The following is a 16,626-nucleotide window of genomic DNA, read 5'->3' as shown; positions in this document are numbered from 1 at the left end:
GATATTGAGCTTGTGTGGTCTGTGCACCAGCATTCTGCTTTTTTAAGCTGCAATTTCGAAGTTTCGACAAATTCTTCCTGGAAACATTTTTCTGGAGTCGCGACCGACATTTCCACTTCGACCTCCAGTATCTTTTTGACCTGGATGGCTTCAACGGTCTTCTGGGTGACTGCTGCTGTCAATTGAAACAGATGAATATCGCATTGCCAGCAGCAGTCGTGACACTGTCGTATGGGTAAGTTATCAGCACCTTCCTTGCTCTTTTACCTCTCCTTCTCTCATGATGATCAATTTTGGTCCGTGTTGCCTAGCGGCTTAAGACCCCGCAGATGACGACGAAACCCAGCATGCAAATGCGTTCTGACTTGATACCTACTCTCTGTCGCAATACTCGTTAACAAAATCTAAAGCCTCGTGCTAACATGTTGCTTCCATAGTAAGAACAAGACTATCGAGGGTCAAATAAGACGAACGATTTGTTCAGAGATCCGATTATCAAGTCATCGCGAAGTCGAGAAAGCTACCGAAATTGAGTGCTTGTCGTGGCAAAAGAATCTAGTTTCGGTTGACACATGCCTGTGTGTGATCTTTCGGCGAGCTTGGATGTGTCATGGTTATAGAAGAAATACATTTTTCAAGTCACAAACTTTGTCTCATGACTAGTGATTTGAGGACCTCCAGACCAATGTCCTCGTATGTCAATTATTGTTCTCTGGACTTTGCCGAGACTTTGCCAGTGACCAACATAGCTGGCAGTAGTCGAATCCAAATCTCTATGTATACGCAAATCTATCTCAACCTTGCCTGAGAGCAATAGACCTCGAAGACTGTTTTCATTGCTCATCTGATATCTTCACACTGGAGATCGTCGAGGTTCAATTAAAGTGGGACTATCGCGTCAAATACCCAATCATGTCTCTTACACAGACCACCTAAATGGGAGCCCGACGCGGCGCGACTTCCACTTGGTTTCTCACTCTCACCACCCTTCTTCTCACAACCAAGTACAACAAAATCTAGAGGAGCCTTTCACTTGAGCCAAATCTCTTACTTCTCACTGCGACTCCAAATATAACTCGCCAACTTATCCAAGATGCCGATGTACGGAGATCAGGGCAACAAATTGGTAAGTGAGAAACGTCTCATCAGTGACTTTAACACCCACTCACACATCTTATAGGTGCAACACGCCAAACGCATGCAGAACCTCGCCCACCTGCCACCATACCAGACAGAGCTCGTCCGCGCCGTGACACGTGAGGTGCGAGATTTGGACAAGGACGTGGCCAGCCTCCTCGAACCTTTTCAGGGGTCATTTGACCCCTCTGCAGACCAGTCCACGGCTTGCACCCTACTGGTCAACCATCTGTCTATGCGGAGAAACAAGCGGTGCCTCCTTGCCTACCACCGCACCAGGACAGATAAGCTGGAGGAGCTGGTATGGAACGGGTCAGATGTCCTAGACCTCGCTGGCCAGCAAGCGGGAGGTGGTGCCAATGGCGCAACTGCCACGGCCGATGGTGGGGCGAGTAGCAGTCTGAGCCCACAAGAGGAGGACTACGTTCGACAATACGGCGACCTCCTCGCGGCCTACAAGGGCCAGTGGACAGATATTGACCTAACTGGCAGCCTCGAGCCGCCTAGAGATCTCTTCATTGACGTGCGGGTGCTCAAAGATGCGGGGGAGATCCAGACCGAATACGGGTAGGCATGCTGTTCTCTGCGGATGGTCCCGCATGCATGTAATGAGACTAACAACCGCGTAGGGCTATCAATCTCACCAAGAACAGCCAGTTCTATGTTCGGCAAGGAGATGTTGAGCGCCTGATCGCCCAGGGCTACCTTCAGAAGCTTGGCTGAGGGGGCGTGGGCGAAGTGTAAGAGTATCATGTAAGAGTCCAACATGATCACGATTTTGCAGGTCAAAACAGATGCAGGGCCAAATTGCCCAGTATGCGACGGTCCCTCGGAAGTACTCCCATCGCTATTTTCCTCGCCATGATCACTGTCTGGGGAAGAAAGATAGGACGGTCCCGAGCGATGTTCACGAGGCCACGGTCTTTTACCACTCGAGACTCCCATCGTCGCTCTTGTCCCACCAAATCATGACGAAAGTTCGCACCACCATGACGGCAAAAGGTGGCCTTCCGGTTCCAGTCAGGGAAGCGGAAATCAATATCAGAGAGCCTCTGGCAGAGCTGAAATCATCAAACTCGGCATGAGGGTCAGAACACCTCCTGCATGAACAGGGCTCAGCGGTCCATCTGAAGGCCAATGCCGCAGCCGTCACAGCATGCATACGACGTTGGAGAATTTTGGAGAAATCAACCAGGTCATTAACCCAGGCGCCGCAACCCACAACGGCTCCCACGGTGTGCGCCTGCAGGAAGTTAACGCCTCAGCTCACATGGCGAGTTCAATTTTTTTTCCGTCCGTCGTCGTCGAGGGGCGATGGACCACAGTGGCAATACTGTGCCGTGCCAAGGCATATATGGGTTAGGAAAAGCCATCAGAGACTAGAGAATTTGAGCTTCAAACAGCTCGACAACATCACAAGACCGATCGTCGATTGAAATACAGAACTATAAACATCTCCACAAGACTTCTTGTGCCATTTTCGATAGCTCTCTGGTGGATAAGGGATGTCTCCGCTGCCAGCTCAGAAAAGCGGGTGCGGTACGCGAGCACCGGAGCTGCCCGTGAAGGATGGAGCAAACCAATTCGCACTGTTCTTGCGTTGACCTGCATGGGGCTAATGACGACTTTGAAGCTTCTGCCCCCACCATTCAGAGCTATCCTTGCGTGTTCCAGACCATGTAAGTAAGGGCGCGGTCCAAAACGGCACATCTCTCGCGGACTTGGCTCTCCATCTTCTCAAGTCCACGCACCACGTTTACGAGCGACGCAAAAACTGCTGGAAAGACGTTACGACTGGGCGAGGCGCATAGCTTATTTCCTACGTACCTTAGTGTTGCTTTGGAGCTGGAATCCCTGAGTTTTGGTGGGGCTGGTGTGGGGAAAAAATAAACGTACAAAAATACTGGTTGCAGGCACCTTTTTCGTCCTGTGATATGTCGAGAACCCTCCTGGCCGCCCGCCGCTTCCAGTCTTCGACCGCTTTCTCTGTTGACCTCGATTCATGTACACGACATTTTTGCAACTCTTTTTTCTAGTACCGACCGGTGAATAACTCTGCGACTTATATTGGAGCGCATATTGTTTGTGCGAGTTACACTCTTCAGCCTGCATTGGAGTTTACCTATTCCAATCGTGTATCGCATACTACTTAACTGCCCACGGCCGGTCTCGCAACATCCCGTCTGCAGGACAACACCGCACACACCAGCCGACCTACATACATTTGCGCCTACACTTCCTTCGGTTTGAGCTCGTCATCGGGTTTCTTATTGGGGAAAAGTAAGGGGTCAAGGATCTAGTGCCATTTTGCAGTTTTGACTTTTGGTGGATCTGCAACATGCACGCTTCTGGGTAACCTGATCGTTGAACATTCCCGTCCATACACCCATCCCATCTTCTAGGGTACTCTCCGATTGCGCGCCCCCAGAAAGAGTCCGCAAGTCTCTAGGACCGCTTTGAAACCAGAAGAAATGTCTTCTCCTGTCTTTGGCCAGTTTTCCCCCTGGGCGAGAAGACGGTCGTCTACCGTCTCCAATCACTCTCAGGACCACCCCGAAGACCAAACCATAACCTCAACCTCCCCAGAGCCAATACCAACATCCCAGAACCAGCAGAACAACAACAACAACAACAACAACAACAACGATGCAAGGTTTCTTTCCTCCTCTGTCGGTTCAGTGAGCCACCGTGAGCCTACAAGATCCTACATTCATGGTTCAATCAGGGACCCAGGTATGTTTACATTCCCCCTTATCACCCTTATCCCACCCAAACCTCCGTAATATAAACTAACAAAACCCATGCGATAGCCCGCCTCGAAAACATTCAGTCAGCCCGCTCCGTCCGCGCTGACACGGCCGAACTCGCGGATTACTTCCTATCAGACAAGAAAGACGGACGCAGCGCCTCGTTCCTCTCCCGAGCACGCTCTCTTTCGTCATCGGCTCGACCCGATCACGCAATCACGGGTGGTAGTGGTGGTGGTCGCAACAACAACAACAACGAACCAGGCGTCACCAACAATAACAATATAGCAAACGACCTGCTCGGCGCGTCGATCTCGGCCGAGACCATAGAGGAAGTCTCTGAGCCGCCTTCGCCGGAGCCGTTGGATGATAGCGCCGAGGTTGACTCTGGAGAGGGGCCTTCAATGATTGCTGCTATGCTGAGGAGGTCGCCACCTGAGGAGAGGTATTTGCTGCCGCACCATAAGGAGGATCAGATAAGGGAGGATGATGTGGTGGAGGTTACGGGGGATGAGGATGAGGATGGGGATGAGGAGGATGATTTGAGCAGGCTGTCGACGAATGAGCCACGGCCGTTGCTGTCGAGGTGGGGCGCGGAGGAGGATGAGACATCGCCGTTGATGGTGTCGAGGTCTAGGGAGAGTAGGAGGAGTTATGGGATTAGCAATGGGAGGAATGGGAGTGTTGATTTGGAGAGCCAGAAGGGGCCGTCGAGGACGGGGTGGCTGCATAGGACTGTTGACTCTGTCAAGGGGGGTAGGGGAAAGGTTGCTAGGGGGTTCAAGAGTTGGGATCGGCATGCGCTTTGGAAGAATGTTGTGGTTGCTCCTGTGGCGTGCCTGCCGGCGGTGGTGGTTGGGTTGTTGCTGAATATTTTGGATGCATTGTCATATGGTGAGGACTGTGGCTATCCTATCCTTTGCGGAATCGTTACTAACAGGCACCAGGTATGATTTTGTTCCCGCTGGGAAGTCCAATTTTCGCCAATTTAGGATCGGCGGGTATTTCCATCTTTTACGTGAGCACGATCATCTCGCAGTTGACATTCTCGACTGGGAGTATTTTCAGGGGCGGAGTCGGATCTGAATTGGTAAGTAAATGTAGACCTATTCCCATGCAACACTGCTAACATCCACCAGATCGAAGTTGTGCCCTTTTTTCACAACATGGCTGCCACCATCACCGCTTTGGTAGGCGAGGACAAGCCTGATGCCGTCATTGCAACTACAATCACCTCTTACGCCCTCAGTTCGATGCTTACCGGAACTGTATTCTACCTCATGGGCAAGTTCGAGTTTGGTTATATCGTCGGTTTTATCCCCCGTCATATCCTGATCGGCTGCATCGGTGGTGTCGGTTGGTTCTTGGTTGCCACTGGCTTTGAGGTCACAGCGCGGATGGATGGCAGTCTGAACTACGATCTTGAAACCGTGAAGAAGCTTGCGCAGGCTGATACTGTCCCACTTTGGATCATTCCTTTGGTGCTTGCCATTGTTCTGTTTTGGGGCCAGTCCAAGATCACATCCAAATTCTTCCTGCCGTTGTACATCCTCGTCATTCCTGCTGCGTTCTACGCGGTTGTCTCGATGCTTGGGGCTGTGGATACAGAGAGTCTGAGAGGGAAGGGCTGGGTGTTTCAGGGGCCTCCTGAGGGTGAGCCGTGGTGGTATTTCTGGACGCTTTACAGTACGTACTTTCCTACCGGTTTTTTTATGTGAACCTCCCGCTAACATGTCAACAGAATTCCACCTGGTTGACTGGAGCGCCATTGTGCAGTGTGTCCCCGCCATGTTCGCCCTCACCTTTTTCGGAATCTTGCACGTCCCCATCAACGTCCCAGCGCTCGCACTTAATGTGGGGGAGGATCATGCTGATCTTGACCACGAGCTCAAGCTTCACGGCTACTCGAACTTCCTCTCTGGATGCGTGGGCAGCATTCAAAACTACCTCGTCTACGCCAATAGCTTGTTCTTTATGCGCTCAGGCGGCGACAGTCGGCTGGCAGGTTACATACTTGCCGCCCTTACCTTTTTAGTCATGATGATCGGACCTTCGTTGATTGGTTTTATTCCCATCATGATGGTTGGTGTCCTCATCTTTGATCTTGGGTTTGAGCTGCTGCTGGAGGCCGTGTGGCAGCCGAGGAAGAAGCTCAAGCTGCTTGAATATCTTACCGTCATTGCTATCGTGTTGATTATGGGTATCTATGATTTCGTCGTGGGTATCGGGGTTGGTATCTTGCTGGCTTTTATCTCGTTGATTGTTCAGGCTTCGAGGGTGCCGGCTGTTCGAGCCAGTTATTCAGGAGAGGTGGTTGGCTCGACAGTGAGGAGAAACCCTACACAGCAACACTACCTGCGCCAGGTTGGTCGCCAGATCAACATCATCAAGCTTTCGGGGTATTTGTTTTTCGGCACCATCGTCAGCGTCGAGGAGAAGATCAGACACCTCATCACCGAGGACCAGTTCAAGAAGCGGCCTATCAAGTTCCTCATTTTGGACCTATGGCTAGTCACTGGGCTGGATTACTCGGCCGGCGAAGTCTTCAACACCATCAGCCGCCTCCTCAACGGCAAGGGCATCGAGCTCGTCATCAGCGGTGTTGGGCCCGAACGTTCCTTGGGCCGCTCCCTCCGCGCGGTCGGGTTGGGAGAGGACGGGATTGAAGTCAAGTTCCTCCCGGAACTGAATTCAGCCCTGGAATACTGCGAGAACGAGCTTCTCAAAACCCTCTATGCCAACCAGCAAGAGGAGGAGCAGCAGCAGCTCATTCAGCAACAGCAGCAGCAACCCTCGCCGAGACCTTCGGCAAACTTGGATGTGCCTTCTAGTCTGGACCCGCATTTTTCATCTTCTGACCTGTTGGGGTCGTCGCCGAGGAGGTCTCATCTGAGAGAAGCGGCCAAGAACTCTCTTGGCACGATGGAAGTACGCAAAAAACTCACGAGATGGCAGTCTTTCAAAGAGCCGCTGCGTCTCATCCTCCGCATCTTCCAAGACGTCTCGGATAAAAACGAGGACTTTTGGTTCCGGGCTGTGGGGTACTTTCAGAGAAAGGAATACGCCCACGGAACGGTCCTCTTCAAATCAGGGGAGCAAGCAGAAGGGTTTTACCTGCTGGAGTCGGGGATTTTGAGGGCCGAGTATGAGCACCCTCAGGGGATGCTGTACGAGAGTATCGTCGCGGGCACCACGTGCGGGGAGCTGCCGTTTTTCAGCGAGACGAACAGGACGGCGACGTGTGTGGTGGAGAGCGAGGGGGGTGTGGTGGTTTGGGTTATGGATCGGGAGGGGTGGGGGAGGATGCAAAGGGAGGAAGCGGAGGTGGCGAGGGAGCTGTTGAGGATTAGCCTCAAGTTGACGAGCGAGAGGATGGGGGTTATTACAAGTTATACGCTTACTATGGCTGGGTGAGGGAAGGGGGGGTAATCTTGAGCGAGTCAGTTTTTTTGCTTTTGGTGTTATACCGGGTTTAGGTATATTTGGGTTTGGGAGGGGGTAACGAAAAGCGTTTGTGTTTTTGGGGAGGGATGTCTTGAGCCCGTAAGATAGAGGGGGTGGTTTGTGTATGAGGCAGGCCATGTGAGATTGGTGATACGTTGTAGATAGGGGGTACAGATGATACCAAGACAAAGAAGAAAATGTCCCGAGAATATCACCACCGTTGTTGTACATTTTATGCACCCTGCAAACACTTTGCAGACTAAGACGGGAAAATATAGTGAGATATGTTTATAGGGAGGATCGCCGAGACATGCAGCAAGTTTGTAGATTGGAAGAAATATGACAGATAAGAGTCGTAGTACTTTATTTCATGGGATGGCCGATGTGGAATTCCAAGGAGATAGAATATCCCGTTGGTATCTCCGGTAGCTGAACGCCTCTTCGGCCGAGTCAAAGTCTCACAGCCGATCGTACTTGTCTCGGGTTTGGAAGATTTCAGAATGACACCAGACTATCTCCGGCTGGAGCATGAGATTGGTGGCTGTTTCATGGGGCACCCGACATCCATCAATCAACGTTCGTGGAGGTTGCTCCTTCCTTGTGACACTGCTGGTTGTGGTTCCTTCCTCAAATGGTGTTCTGGTAGGTCATCGGCAGGAGCAAGACTTTGTGCTGGGAAGGTGCGATGATTGAAGGAAAGAACAGCTCTGGAAGGTTGCTGAGGGGGTGGACAGGGAAGGTGTTCAGGTGATGGAGATGATGATGGTTTTGCTGCTTGTTGAAGGGCAATTTACTGGTTGAGAGGGCCAAAGTATTTGAAGAATGGCTAGACTGTGGGTTTTATCCAGTTTGCTGAGATGTTGCCGGGATTTGAGTGACAAGCTGTTAAAGGGACTTACTTGCATCTTCTCCTTTAGCACATCAACACATTACCCGTTTAACACATCACCACAACCCCCCTTTACCACATCACCACATTACACTTTTCCCGCATCAACCCCTTCCAATGTTTACCACCCCGACATTAAAATATATTCAAGATCAGTCCTTCCTTCGTTCTTTTCTCCTCACGCAGCAAAAATGTCCCCCCCATCCCGTCCCTCTGTTTCGGCATATAACTAACCTTCAAATCTACATGTATATTATACCCCTTTCACCAGCTATATCGCGAGGTTTTTGGCTCCGACAAGGACCAGGGCTTTACCTACCCCAGGCCCCCTCAACCGAACTCCAGGACATGATGGCTCGTTTCCGGGGAAAGAAAAAGGGTTCGAGTTTGGCTCAGCTGGGGGGGATCTGAAACATGTGTGGTTTTGTAGCTTAGGTAGTTCTTTGTTTTGAAGGGGTGAACCATGGTTTAGGTAAAAAGATATGGGCATAAATGCGTGCGTGATGTCTAAACTCAGCCACATCTCAACGTGCGATATATACGAGGCGTGGAGTAAGACTCTCTCATTCAGCTGCCTCGTGATCGAAGGCCGCGCCGAGGATTGACCTTCTTTGCCATGGGGCAGAGCAGAAAAGTCTGGTTGAGTTTGATCTACCACATCCTACCAGAACTCAGAACCTGTCCCAACTCCCCCATATCTTCCTATTATACCACATCCAGATTACCTATCAGGTGTGTGCCGCCCAGGCTATGGCACAGTTCCTTGCTACCCATCTCGCCCAAATGCCGGGTCAAGACGACGGCACAGCTCAAGAAACATGTATCATCAAACATCCAATAAACACGATGTTCCCGCGCCGTCAGGAAAACCGCTCTTATTCCCCTACCGGCTTTGTACCACCCACCATTTGCATCTTACACGAAATGCCGATTGCTGCCTCTTTAGACTTTGACATCTCTGCGAGATGGTGTGTAAGTGGGGGTTTGTTCCTGAAGGGACTGAGACAAACAATGGAATGTTTCCCTTTTTGCAAGGGCTCAATAAACTTGAGGCGATCGCCAAACTCGGAACCATACATGCACTTTCAACATCTCAAAAGCTGGATTGTTACCCATGTTTCGATCGATCCTTAAGAATGAAGGAAAAATCTGCCAAGGTCCTCGATGAATATGTTTGCTGCCCTCCTTCCCCTCGGCAGAAACGCACTGACATAGAAATTCGGACTTGGGGGATGCATACGCACCCTTTCCTATCAGTGCCCTCTCCTCGCAGCAGTTGGCGTCTCGGCGGGGGGCAACTCAAGTTTTGGCTAGCTACACCACAGAAAACATTCAGCCTTTTCCCCCCTATAGGCACTCAAGGGAACTAGATAGTGTAGAGCTGTTTCAATAGAGGCTGAATAATTCAAGGCCCTAGAAAACGCAACATCCCGTTCGCACAGGCCTCCTTCGTTGCGATCAGACTTGCCATCCCGCCGAGGGAGTAATATCGATCGAGATAACCCGTATGTAGGAAACAAGACACTAGTACTGTTGTGTAGTGTAAAAGGGGACCAACATCGGAAATGAAAGATTAACCACGGTAAGTAGTAACCGCAGGGAGACTACGGCAGGAACGGCAGAGGGACGATAACCGACGCAGCGTGCTAAGGGTATGTTGGGTGGTGTGAATGTACCTGCAGACTGCAGTAGTATCATGGTAGTCTGCTTTTTCGGTTCTATAGCCGTAACTCGTTACATTATTGCCGATCAGGAAAGTTGAATTCGGAGAGAATATGACCGGAGGATAATGTCTTGCCTTCTTGTTGCCCAGATATATAATAATAATCTGTATGGAGTGATTCCCGGATTGCCGGACGATGAAGGTTGACGACATTTGAATCTGATTCAAGCCCTCCCTGGGAAGGCTTTCGCGAACCCTGGGCGATGGTACAGGCCAGTGGAGAACTGCTGCAGACAGGAAGCTCTTCAGCATTCCATTGAATGCAAGACATCGTGCGCCAACTTCTCGAACACTGGCTGAGGTCACAGTCGCATGCCATGGCCATCATATGGTTACCGCAACGACCCCCTTTTTATCAGGCGAGCGTGGTTCGCGAGAGGTTGTGATTGGAACGGCACAGCACGGGGGTCACTGCAGCAGACTTCCAGGGCCCCTGTCGATAGTGAGCACAGACTTTGGTTGAAGGCCTGGTAGGGAAGACATCTCAGTTGCCGATGGAGGAGCAAAAAGTCTGGGGTTGACGAGATGGCGGACGAAATCTGACAGGTCTGCGGCGTTTTTGAATCCAAAACTGAGTTTGATTGCCTCAATCAGCTCGTGGCTTCGTCGAGTGCCTTTCAGCTTTGTGATTCGACTGTTTTGTGTCTGGCTATTGGAGCCGCCGTAGGTGGGTTGTAGCGGCCACCTGATGCCCACCGCACCTCCTGCTTTTGGTACCGATCGTCATCCCCAGTTGTTGCCCAACTGGTGATAGGATTTGGTGTTTGTTTTTTTCGTCAGCCCGATGAGATGAGAGAGCCTTTTTGTGCCCCTCATGTAGGTGAGGAGGCCCTGTTGCGTGATGTGGCTGCCATCCTCCACCGGGGTATCAACCCCTCACCACTCATCATCTCGACTGGATGTTTCTCTCAGATCGTGGAGCATGTGAAAAAGTTGTCGCGCAAAAAGGTAGGTTACCATTGATGCGACGCACCAGCGCGATGTGATGATTAGGTGGGATCTCAAATCCTCCGCGCCGCCTCGTCACTGGTGGATGGGCGTCATCAACAGAAGAGTCGACGGTCGACTGTTACTGGCTGCTTGCTGCTGTCAGAAGGATGCGCCATGGCACAAAAGCTCAGAATCCGCGGCCCCTCGTGTTTCTCCAGCATATAAGTCACAGCTCGAGACACACAAAACACCGCGGCGCCGGCGAGGCGGACGTTGTCGTAAGGATGTCTCGAGCTTTTCGTCACACTTGTGAGCCTGTGAGATGGCTCAAAAGCCAGGTGCGCTAAGATTGCTCCTCAGTTCATGCCGGCATCCCTGGCCGACTTGGGGAAGCCAAGGGTCGCCAGGCCCAAAACGGTTTAAAGCCCTCCAGGGTGGTGGGTGCAGGGATCAGCAGGGACCCGATGGTGGTCCGTCAAATTGCTCTCTCACGAGGACGGCAACGGCCAGCAGAGAGACGACAGAAGAGAGAGAGCATCCAAAGTGCCATTGACAGGCATTTCGGGCAAGGCGCAAGGGTAAAAAAGAAGTGGAAGGGGCAACGGGGAGCCGAAGAAAAGCAACGGGACTCCCACTTGCCCATCCATCTCCAGCTTTCCAGGTTGTCACGGCTCTCTCCATCTCCAGTCTCCATTCCCTCGTTCATTCTCTTTTGTCTGTTCTGTCTTTTTCTCGTGGAGTGATCGATAGCCCATGTCGACATTACCTTACCTTACGCGTAGTCAACCTAATCGCAGCTGAGTGGGCGCCCTGCGATTGTTAGGTACCTACTATACTCATACTCAACAAGTTGAGACGAACTGTTTTGGCCACTCGTTTTTTTTTGTGCGTCCTACTACATGGTTGCACCTTTCACGCCAGGAACGACACGAGAGGCCAGGCCATCGATATAAGGCCCTACCGCAGTACTAATTGGAGCACACGCCCGCCTACCGCACCGCACCGCACCGCACCGCACCTACACTACCCACCTATCTATACCCAACCCCCGACCCCCGAGTCCAAGCAGCGACTCTCGACGTTCGTTTCCGTCCTTGGCTGCCCAAAGCACAAAGCCCACCGGCGCCGCCGCTCTCTTCGGTCCATTTGTGCTATTGTACGGAGACGGGGCGTCGCGCGCATAAACCCAGTCGTCCGCATAGCGCCTTGTCGTCCACTCATTTTTTTTGCTTCTGGTCCAGGGCTCTCAAATCTCTCCGCGAATCCCACACGCTACCGCCGGTACCCGTGCCTCTCTGCTCTTTTCAACGGGCTCCCGAACGCCAGCACCCGAGTGCAGTGCAGTCCGATATCGTGACGGCAACCACCGCATATCCCACGAACTTGTTTCTTTTTCCTAAGCCCTTTTGGTTTCGCCGCGATACGTCCGACCGACCAACCTATCAGCATTCCTCTGCACACTCGCTCGCCAATTGGTACGGTGCAATTCAATTCTAAACTTGCTAGCCATGAGCGGCCTCTTTTGAGCTGGCATTGACAATTGACTGTGGCGGACAGGCTCTTCGATACCACCCCGTTTCGGCCCGCGTTCTGACAGTGGAGAGTGAATCGGCGGTCGGTATTCTTTCTCCGGGGAAAGCAACACCCTACGCCCATGGACCTCGATCGACCCGAGCTCGAACTTTTGCTGTAAACAGAGGCGGAAGCCCCTGAAACCTTGTTGCACAGTCCTCCCACTTCGCGGCCACTGCCAGTCGCATCAACAACATGACAACCCTCCCGAGGCCATCGCGGCCTTCGAACGCACCTCCTCAAATTGCCCTCCCAGCGCTTCCCGTTGGAAAAACACGAAAAAGCATGGGTGGACTAGCAGTTCCACCGACCAGGTCTACACCAACATCACCAAAAGCCCTTCGAACACCGTCCTCGAATCTCCTTCCGCCTGCCACTCCAGCCCCTTCCGGAGCCTTACCTACACCCAGAACCGCCTCAGGATACAATGCAACGAGCAAGACACTTAGGAAAACAGTCAGCATCAGCGCTTTCCCGCACCCCCCTCGCGGAGATGGTCGAATATCCAGCCTCCCACCGAGCCCACTATCCGCCGGCCTTTCGCGCAAGGTCAAGACGCCTACGACACCAACCTATCAGTTTTCTAATGGATCCTCGAGTTTTCTTGCGGGAGCAGGCGACCAGAAATCAGTCTCGCGAACAGGAGGGACGAGGAATTCGGACGGACTGATTAGTGTGTCTTCGCCGCCCCAGAGCCGCAGTTCCTCTGCGCAGGACTCGTATTCTACTTCTGCCACCCAGTACGAAGATGCCACCGATGCCGCATCCAGGTCAGATGCTTCCCCCGGAAAACCTGCCTCCAAGTTTGATGGCAAGGGAAACGTCGTGGTCAGTGTCAGAGTCCGGCCAGATGCTGCCGGCAATGACCAGGCGCCAGATGGGGAGTGGATGGTGGAGGGAAGAAAATCGTTGATCTCGTACCGCGGCAAGGAAGGGGGAGATTATATCTATGGTAAGAATTAATTCTACAAAGTAGACAGTTGAGTCTCGTAGCCGTCTGACCGTTTCTCAGATAACGTCTTTACGACACACGACGACAACGCCAAAGTCTACGACCACTGCGCGAAACGTTTGGTACGAAGAGTAATGGAGGGCTACCACGGGACAGTATTCGCCTACGGCATGACGGGCACTGGAAAAACCTTCTCGATGCAGGGAACTGCGTCATCCCCGGGTGTAATACCTCTCGCTATTACCGACATCTTCTCCTACATTCGCGAAACCCCGTCTCGAGAGTTCTTGCTCCGCGTCAGCTACCTGGAAATCTACAACGAGAAAATCCACGACCTGCTGAGCATGTCCACCAACAACGGCCCTGGCGCTAACCAGCAGCAGGAAGAGATCAAGCTACGTGAGGACAGCAAGAGGGGGGTTTATGCGAGCCCTCTCAAGGAGGAAATTGTGCAGAGTCCGACGCAGCTTCTGCGTGTGATTGCCCGTGGCGACCAGGCTCGTAGGACAGCAAGCACCCAATTCAACGCCAGGAGTTCCCGGAGTCACGCCGTGGTGCAGATTGTGGTGGAAAGCAGAGAGAGGGTCCCCGGAAGTGCTGCGGGGGATAGCAAACGCCAAGCGCTTCCGCCCGGTGGCGTCCGGGTGTCGACATTAAGTTTGATCGACTTGGCTGGTTCTGAGAAGGCGGCCGAGTCCAAGGAGAGGCGTCAAGAAGGGTCCCACATCAACAAAAGCTTACTCACTCTCGGAACGGTCATCGCCAAGCTCTCCGAGCAAAAGGCCGATGGCAAATCCGCCGACAAGGATGGGAAACACTTGCCGTACCGCGATAGCAAACTGACCAGATTACTCCAGGGCGCGCTGTCCGGTAACTCGTTGGTTAGCATTCTCTGCACAATTCAAATCGGCGCTCCTGCAAGCGCAACATCAGCAAACACGCACAACAACGAAACCCTCAACACATTAAAGTTTGCCTCTCGTGCCAAAAACAGCATTGTCAGCCACGCCAAGCGTGCCGAGGAGTCTTTGGGCGCTGGTGGCGACGGAGGCGCAAAGGTACTTTTGGAGCGGTACAGAATGGAGATTGCCGAGCTTCGAAAGGAGCTCGAAGCCCAAGCAAAGTCCAACAGCAAGAAGGAGGCCGAGATTGAGAAGGAGAGGGACGCCGAGGAGGAAAGGGCTCGTGAGAAGGAAGCCGAGTTGCGGCATGAAGAGCAGATGCTCGAAATGCAGCTTGCTAGAACCGCGCTGAAGGAGAGGATAGACCACCTCAACCGCCTCATACTCAGTTCAAAATCGATAGGGGTCAATGCGAGCGGGTCCTTCAGCTCGTTGGGCATTCATCCTCGATACTCGCAAGGTTCCATCCGGTCGTCGATGACTATCTCTAATGGAGGCAAGCTCAGCCTGGAGAGGACAGCGTCCATGACATCTAGTGCTTCAACAATTGGACGGAAGTCGAGTAGTCATCGGTCGTCTGGCGGTGCACCAGAAGCGGTACCACTGACAGAAGACGATGACAGCATGGGGGAGTACGGCGACGGGACGGCATCACTTGCCGCTCAGAACCGAGCCCTCCAAGCGGATCTTGTCGACAAGAACCGCTACATCCAAACGCTAGAGAAAAGATTGCTGCAAGCCCGCCGCGCGAGCTCCTCTCGGGCGTCGGTCGGCATTGCAACAGCAGGAAAGGGCATCATGGTTGGCGAGGACCATAGTGTGTCCGCTCTTCTCAAGGAGAAGGATGCCGAAATCGCGGAGCTCCGTGCCCGCCTCGACGACAAGGACCGGATGTTGACTGCGCTGCGGAGCGCGGCCAGGTCAAGAGACAATGCGGAACGAGTCGAGTCCCGGTCAGAGGCCCGCAACTCGCAAATTCTTGACAGCAACCCAGGGCCAGCACCGCTCGGCAGCCCGCCTGCCCCCAACTCGCTAGTTAGACAAGTCTCGCAGCTTCGGAAGCAGACGAAGAATGTCGATGAGATGAGCAAGATGCTCGACGAGATGCTTCACGAAAGGGTGGAGAGCGGGCAGGTTGTCAGGGGAAATCGGGGGAGCCTCAGGGTGGTTGGTCCAGAGAGGGAGCCGAGGGAGAGGGGGTCGTTGCTTAAGGAGTTGGTCCCTTCGCCACCGCCGACGATGCCATTACCTTCGCCGCAGATTCTCACGCAGAGCCCATCGCTTCCACCATCGATGCCACAACCTCCTCCACCACTGGGCGCGGGGCCATCTGGATCCCAGCCACCGATTCAGTTACAGTTGTTGTCCAAGCAGAGGACCTCGTTAAGCCAGGAGCCGAGCAAAGCAGTTGCGATGGAGGTGTAGGAAGGGGGCCGTGGCCTGTATAACATGATAGAACATGTATAAGTGTTTTTCTTTTTCCTTGGTTGGGTTTCACATGGAAGAAGGTGGGGGTAAGGAATACGGGGTACTTTTTTTTTTTCTGTCTTATACCCGACTTGTTGTTATTGGTATTTTTGCTTTTTGGTCTTTTCAAAATAGCCCACCGTTTCTCTGTTATGGTGGAGATCGGGAAATTGGGGGGGAGGGGATCAAGTTTACTTTTCTCATCGTCATTTAGCAAGCCAGCGTCTTGTTGTTAATTTTGTACATTAGCTAGGAGTGAAGGGGGTGGTGGGAAAGGGGAGAGTTTTGTATGGGGGATCCAACTAGTTTGGCAAACTTTCTTGTTGGAGATTGGAGGAGGGAAGGGTTGGTTGGTAATGGGGCTTTTTTTGTATCCAATTTTGGCCTGCCTGGTTGTTTGTTGTCGAGGAGCAGGGGAGAGCATTTGTTCATCATTTTTTCATCATTGAGGCTATGGCATCATGAGACGACGCACGCGCAAAAAGGGGGGGGTTAGGAGAGGTGGGAGGAGATGAGGTGGGATGGGAGAAAGAAAGAATGGAAAGCGATTTTTTGAAATGCCAAAAGAGATTATTCTAAACATTTGATGTGTTTGTTTTTCCACGCGTGCGTGGGTTGAGGCGGGGCATGATGATGACTTGAGAGAGTTTTTGTTGAAGCCTGGGGGCGAGTATGTGTTGATTTTGGAGGCCTATGCGTGAATGGGCGAGGCGTATATAGATGTGATAGCATGAATGAGAGGTAGTTTTCATTTTTTGTATTATGTTTGAGACCTGATAAGAATGTAGTATAAACAGAACAAAAACCGAGAGAGGGGCTGCATATCCAATTCTTCACAGTGATCCAACACGAGGCTGAATATG

At 52.3% G+C, this 16,626-nt stretch overlaps 6 protein-coding genes across 6 annotated transcripts; 5 read left to right on the top strand and 1 right to left on the bottom strand.

Moving 5' to 3' along the window:
- Positions 1 to 100: 100 nt before the first annotated feature.
- Positions 101 to 663, top strand: QC762_104515 (uncharacterized protein; the record flags this gene model as incomplete). The annotated part of the gene is made up of 2 exons (XM_062884846.1): positions 101 to 235; positions 438 to 663. The coding sequence occupies exons 1-2, from the start codon at positions 192 to 194 to the stop codon at positions 661 to 663; spliced, it is 270 nt and encodes an 89-aa protein (XP_062747750.1). The 5' UTR covers positions 101 to 191.
- A 95-nt stretch (positions 664 to 758) lies between these two features.
- Positions 759 to 1,860, top strand: PSF1 (DNA replication protein psf1; the record flags this gene model as incomplete). Its single annotated transcript, XM_062884845.1, has 3 exons — positions 759 to 1,126; positions 1,181 to 1,704; positions 1,767 to 1,860. Exons 1-3 carry the CDS (start codon positions 1,094 to 1,096, stop codon positions 1,858 to 1,860), a joined length of 651 nt encoding a protein of 216 aa, XP_062747749.1. The 5' UTR covers positions 759 to 1,093.
- Positions 1,861 to 3,608: 1,748 nt separating this feature from the next.
- Positions 3,609 to 7,558, top strand: QC762_104500 (uncharacterized protein; the record flags this gene model as incomplete). Its single annotated transcript, XM_062884844.1, has 5 exons — positions 3,609 to 3,870; positions 3,948 to 4,778; positions 4,832 to 4,974; positions 5,024 to 5,570; positions 5,626 to 7,558. The coding sequence occupies 5 exons, from the start codon at positions 3,609 to 3,611 to the stop codon at positions 7,296 to 7,298; spliced, it is 3,456 nt and encodes a 1,151-aa protein (XP_062747748.1). The 3' UTR covers positions 7,299 to 7,558.
- A 2,353-nt stretch (positions 7,559 to 9,911) lies between these two features.
- Positions 9,912 to 10,192, bottom strand: QC762_104495 (uncharacterized protein; the record flags this gene model as incomplete). The annotated part of the gene is made up of 2 exons (XM_062884843.1): positions 9,912 to 9,935; positions 10,016 to 10,192. The coding sequence occupies 2 exons, from the start codon at positions 10,190 to 10,192 to the stop codon at positions 9,912 to 9,914; spliced, it is 201 nt and encodes a 66-aa protein (XP_062747747.1).
- Positions 10,193 to 11,623: 1,431 nt separating this feature from the next.
- Positions 11,624 to 12,464, top strand: QC762_0002000 (uncharacterized protein; the record flags this gene model as incomplete). Its single annotated transcript, XM_062882758.1, has 4 exons — positions 11,624 to 11,648; positions 11,837 to 12,026; positions 12,112 to 12,345; positions 12,428 to 12,464. 4 exons carry the CDS (start codon positions 11,624 to 11,626, stop codon positions 12,462 to 12,464), a joined length of 486 nt encoding a protein of 161 aa, XP_062747746.1.
- Positions 12,465 to 12,637: 173 nt separating this feature from the next.
- Positions 12,638 to 16,250, top strand: KIP2 (Kinesin-like protein kip2; the record flags this gene model as incomplete). Its single annotated transcript, XM_062884842.1, has 2 exons — positions 12,638 to 13,394; positions 13,455 to 16,250. The coding sequence occupies 2 exons, from the start codon at positions 12,638 to 12,640 to the stop codon at positions 15,719 to 15,721; spliced, it is 3,024 nt and encodes a 1,007-aa protein (XP_062747745.1). The 3' UTR covers positions 15,722 to 16,250.
- Positions 16,251 to 16,626: the final 376 nt, after the last annotated feature.

The sequence above is a fragment of the Podospora pseudocomata genome (genome assembly GCF_035222375.1).
Source record: "Podospora pseudocomata strain CBS 415.72m chromosome 1 map unlocalized CBS415.72m_1, whole genome shotgun sequence".
NCBI lineage: Eukaryota > Fungi > Ascomycota > Sordariomycetes > Sordariales > Podosporaceae > Podospora > Podospora pseudocomata.
The sequence above is the reverse complement of the archived record's forward strand: the minus strand, read 5'-3'. Positions and strand labels throughout refer to the sequence as shown.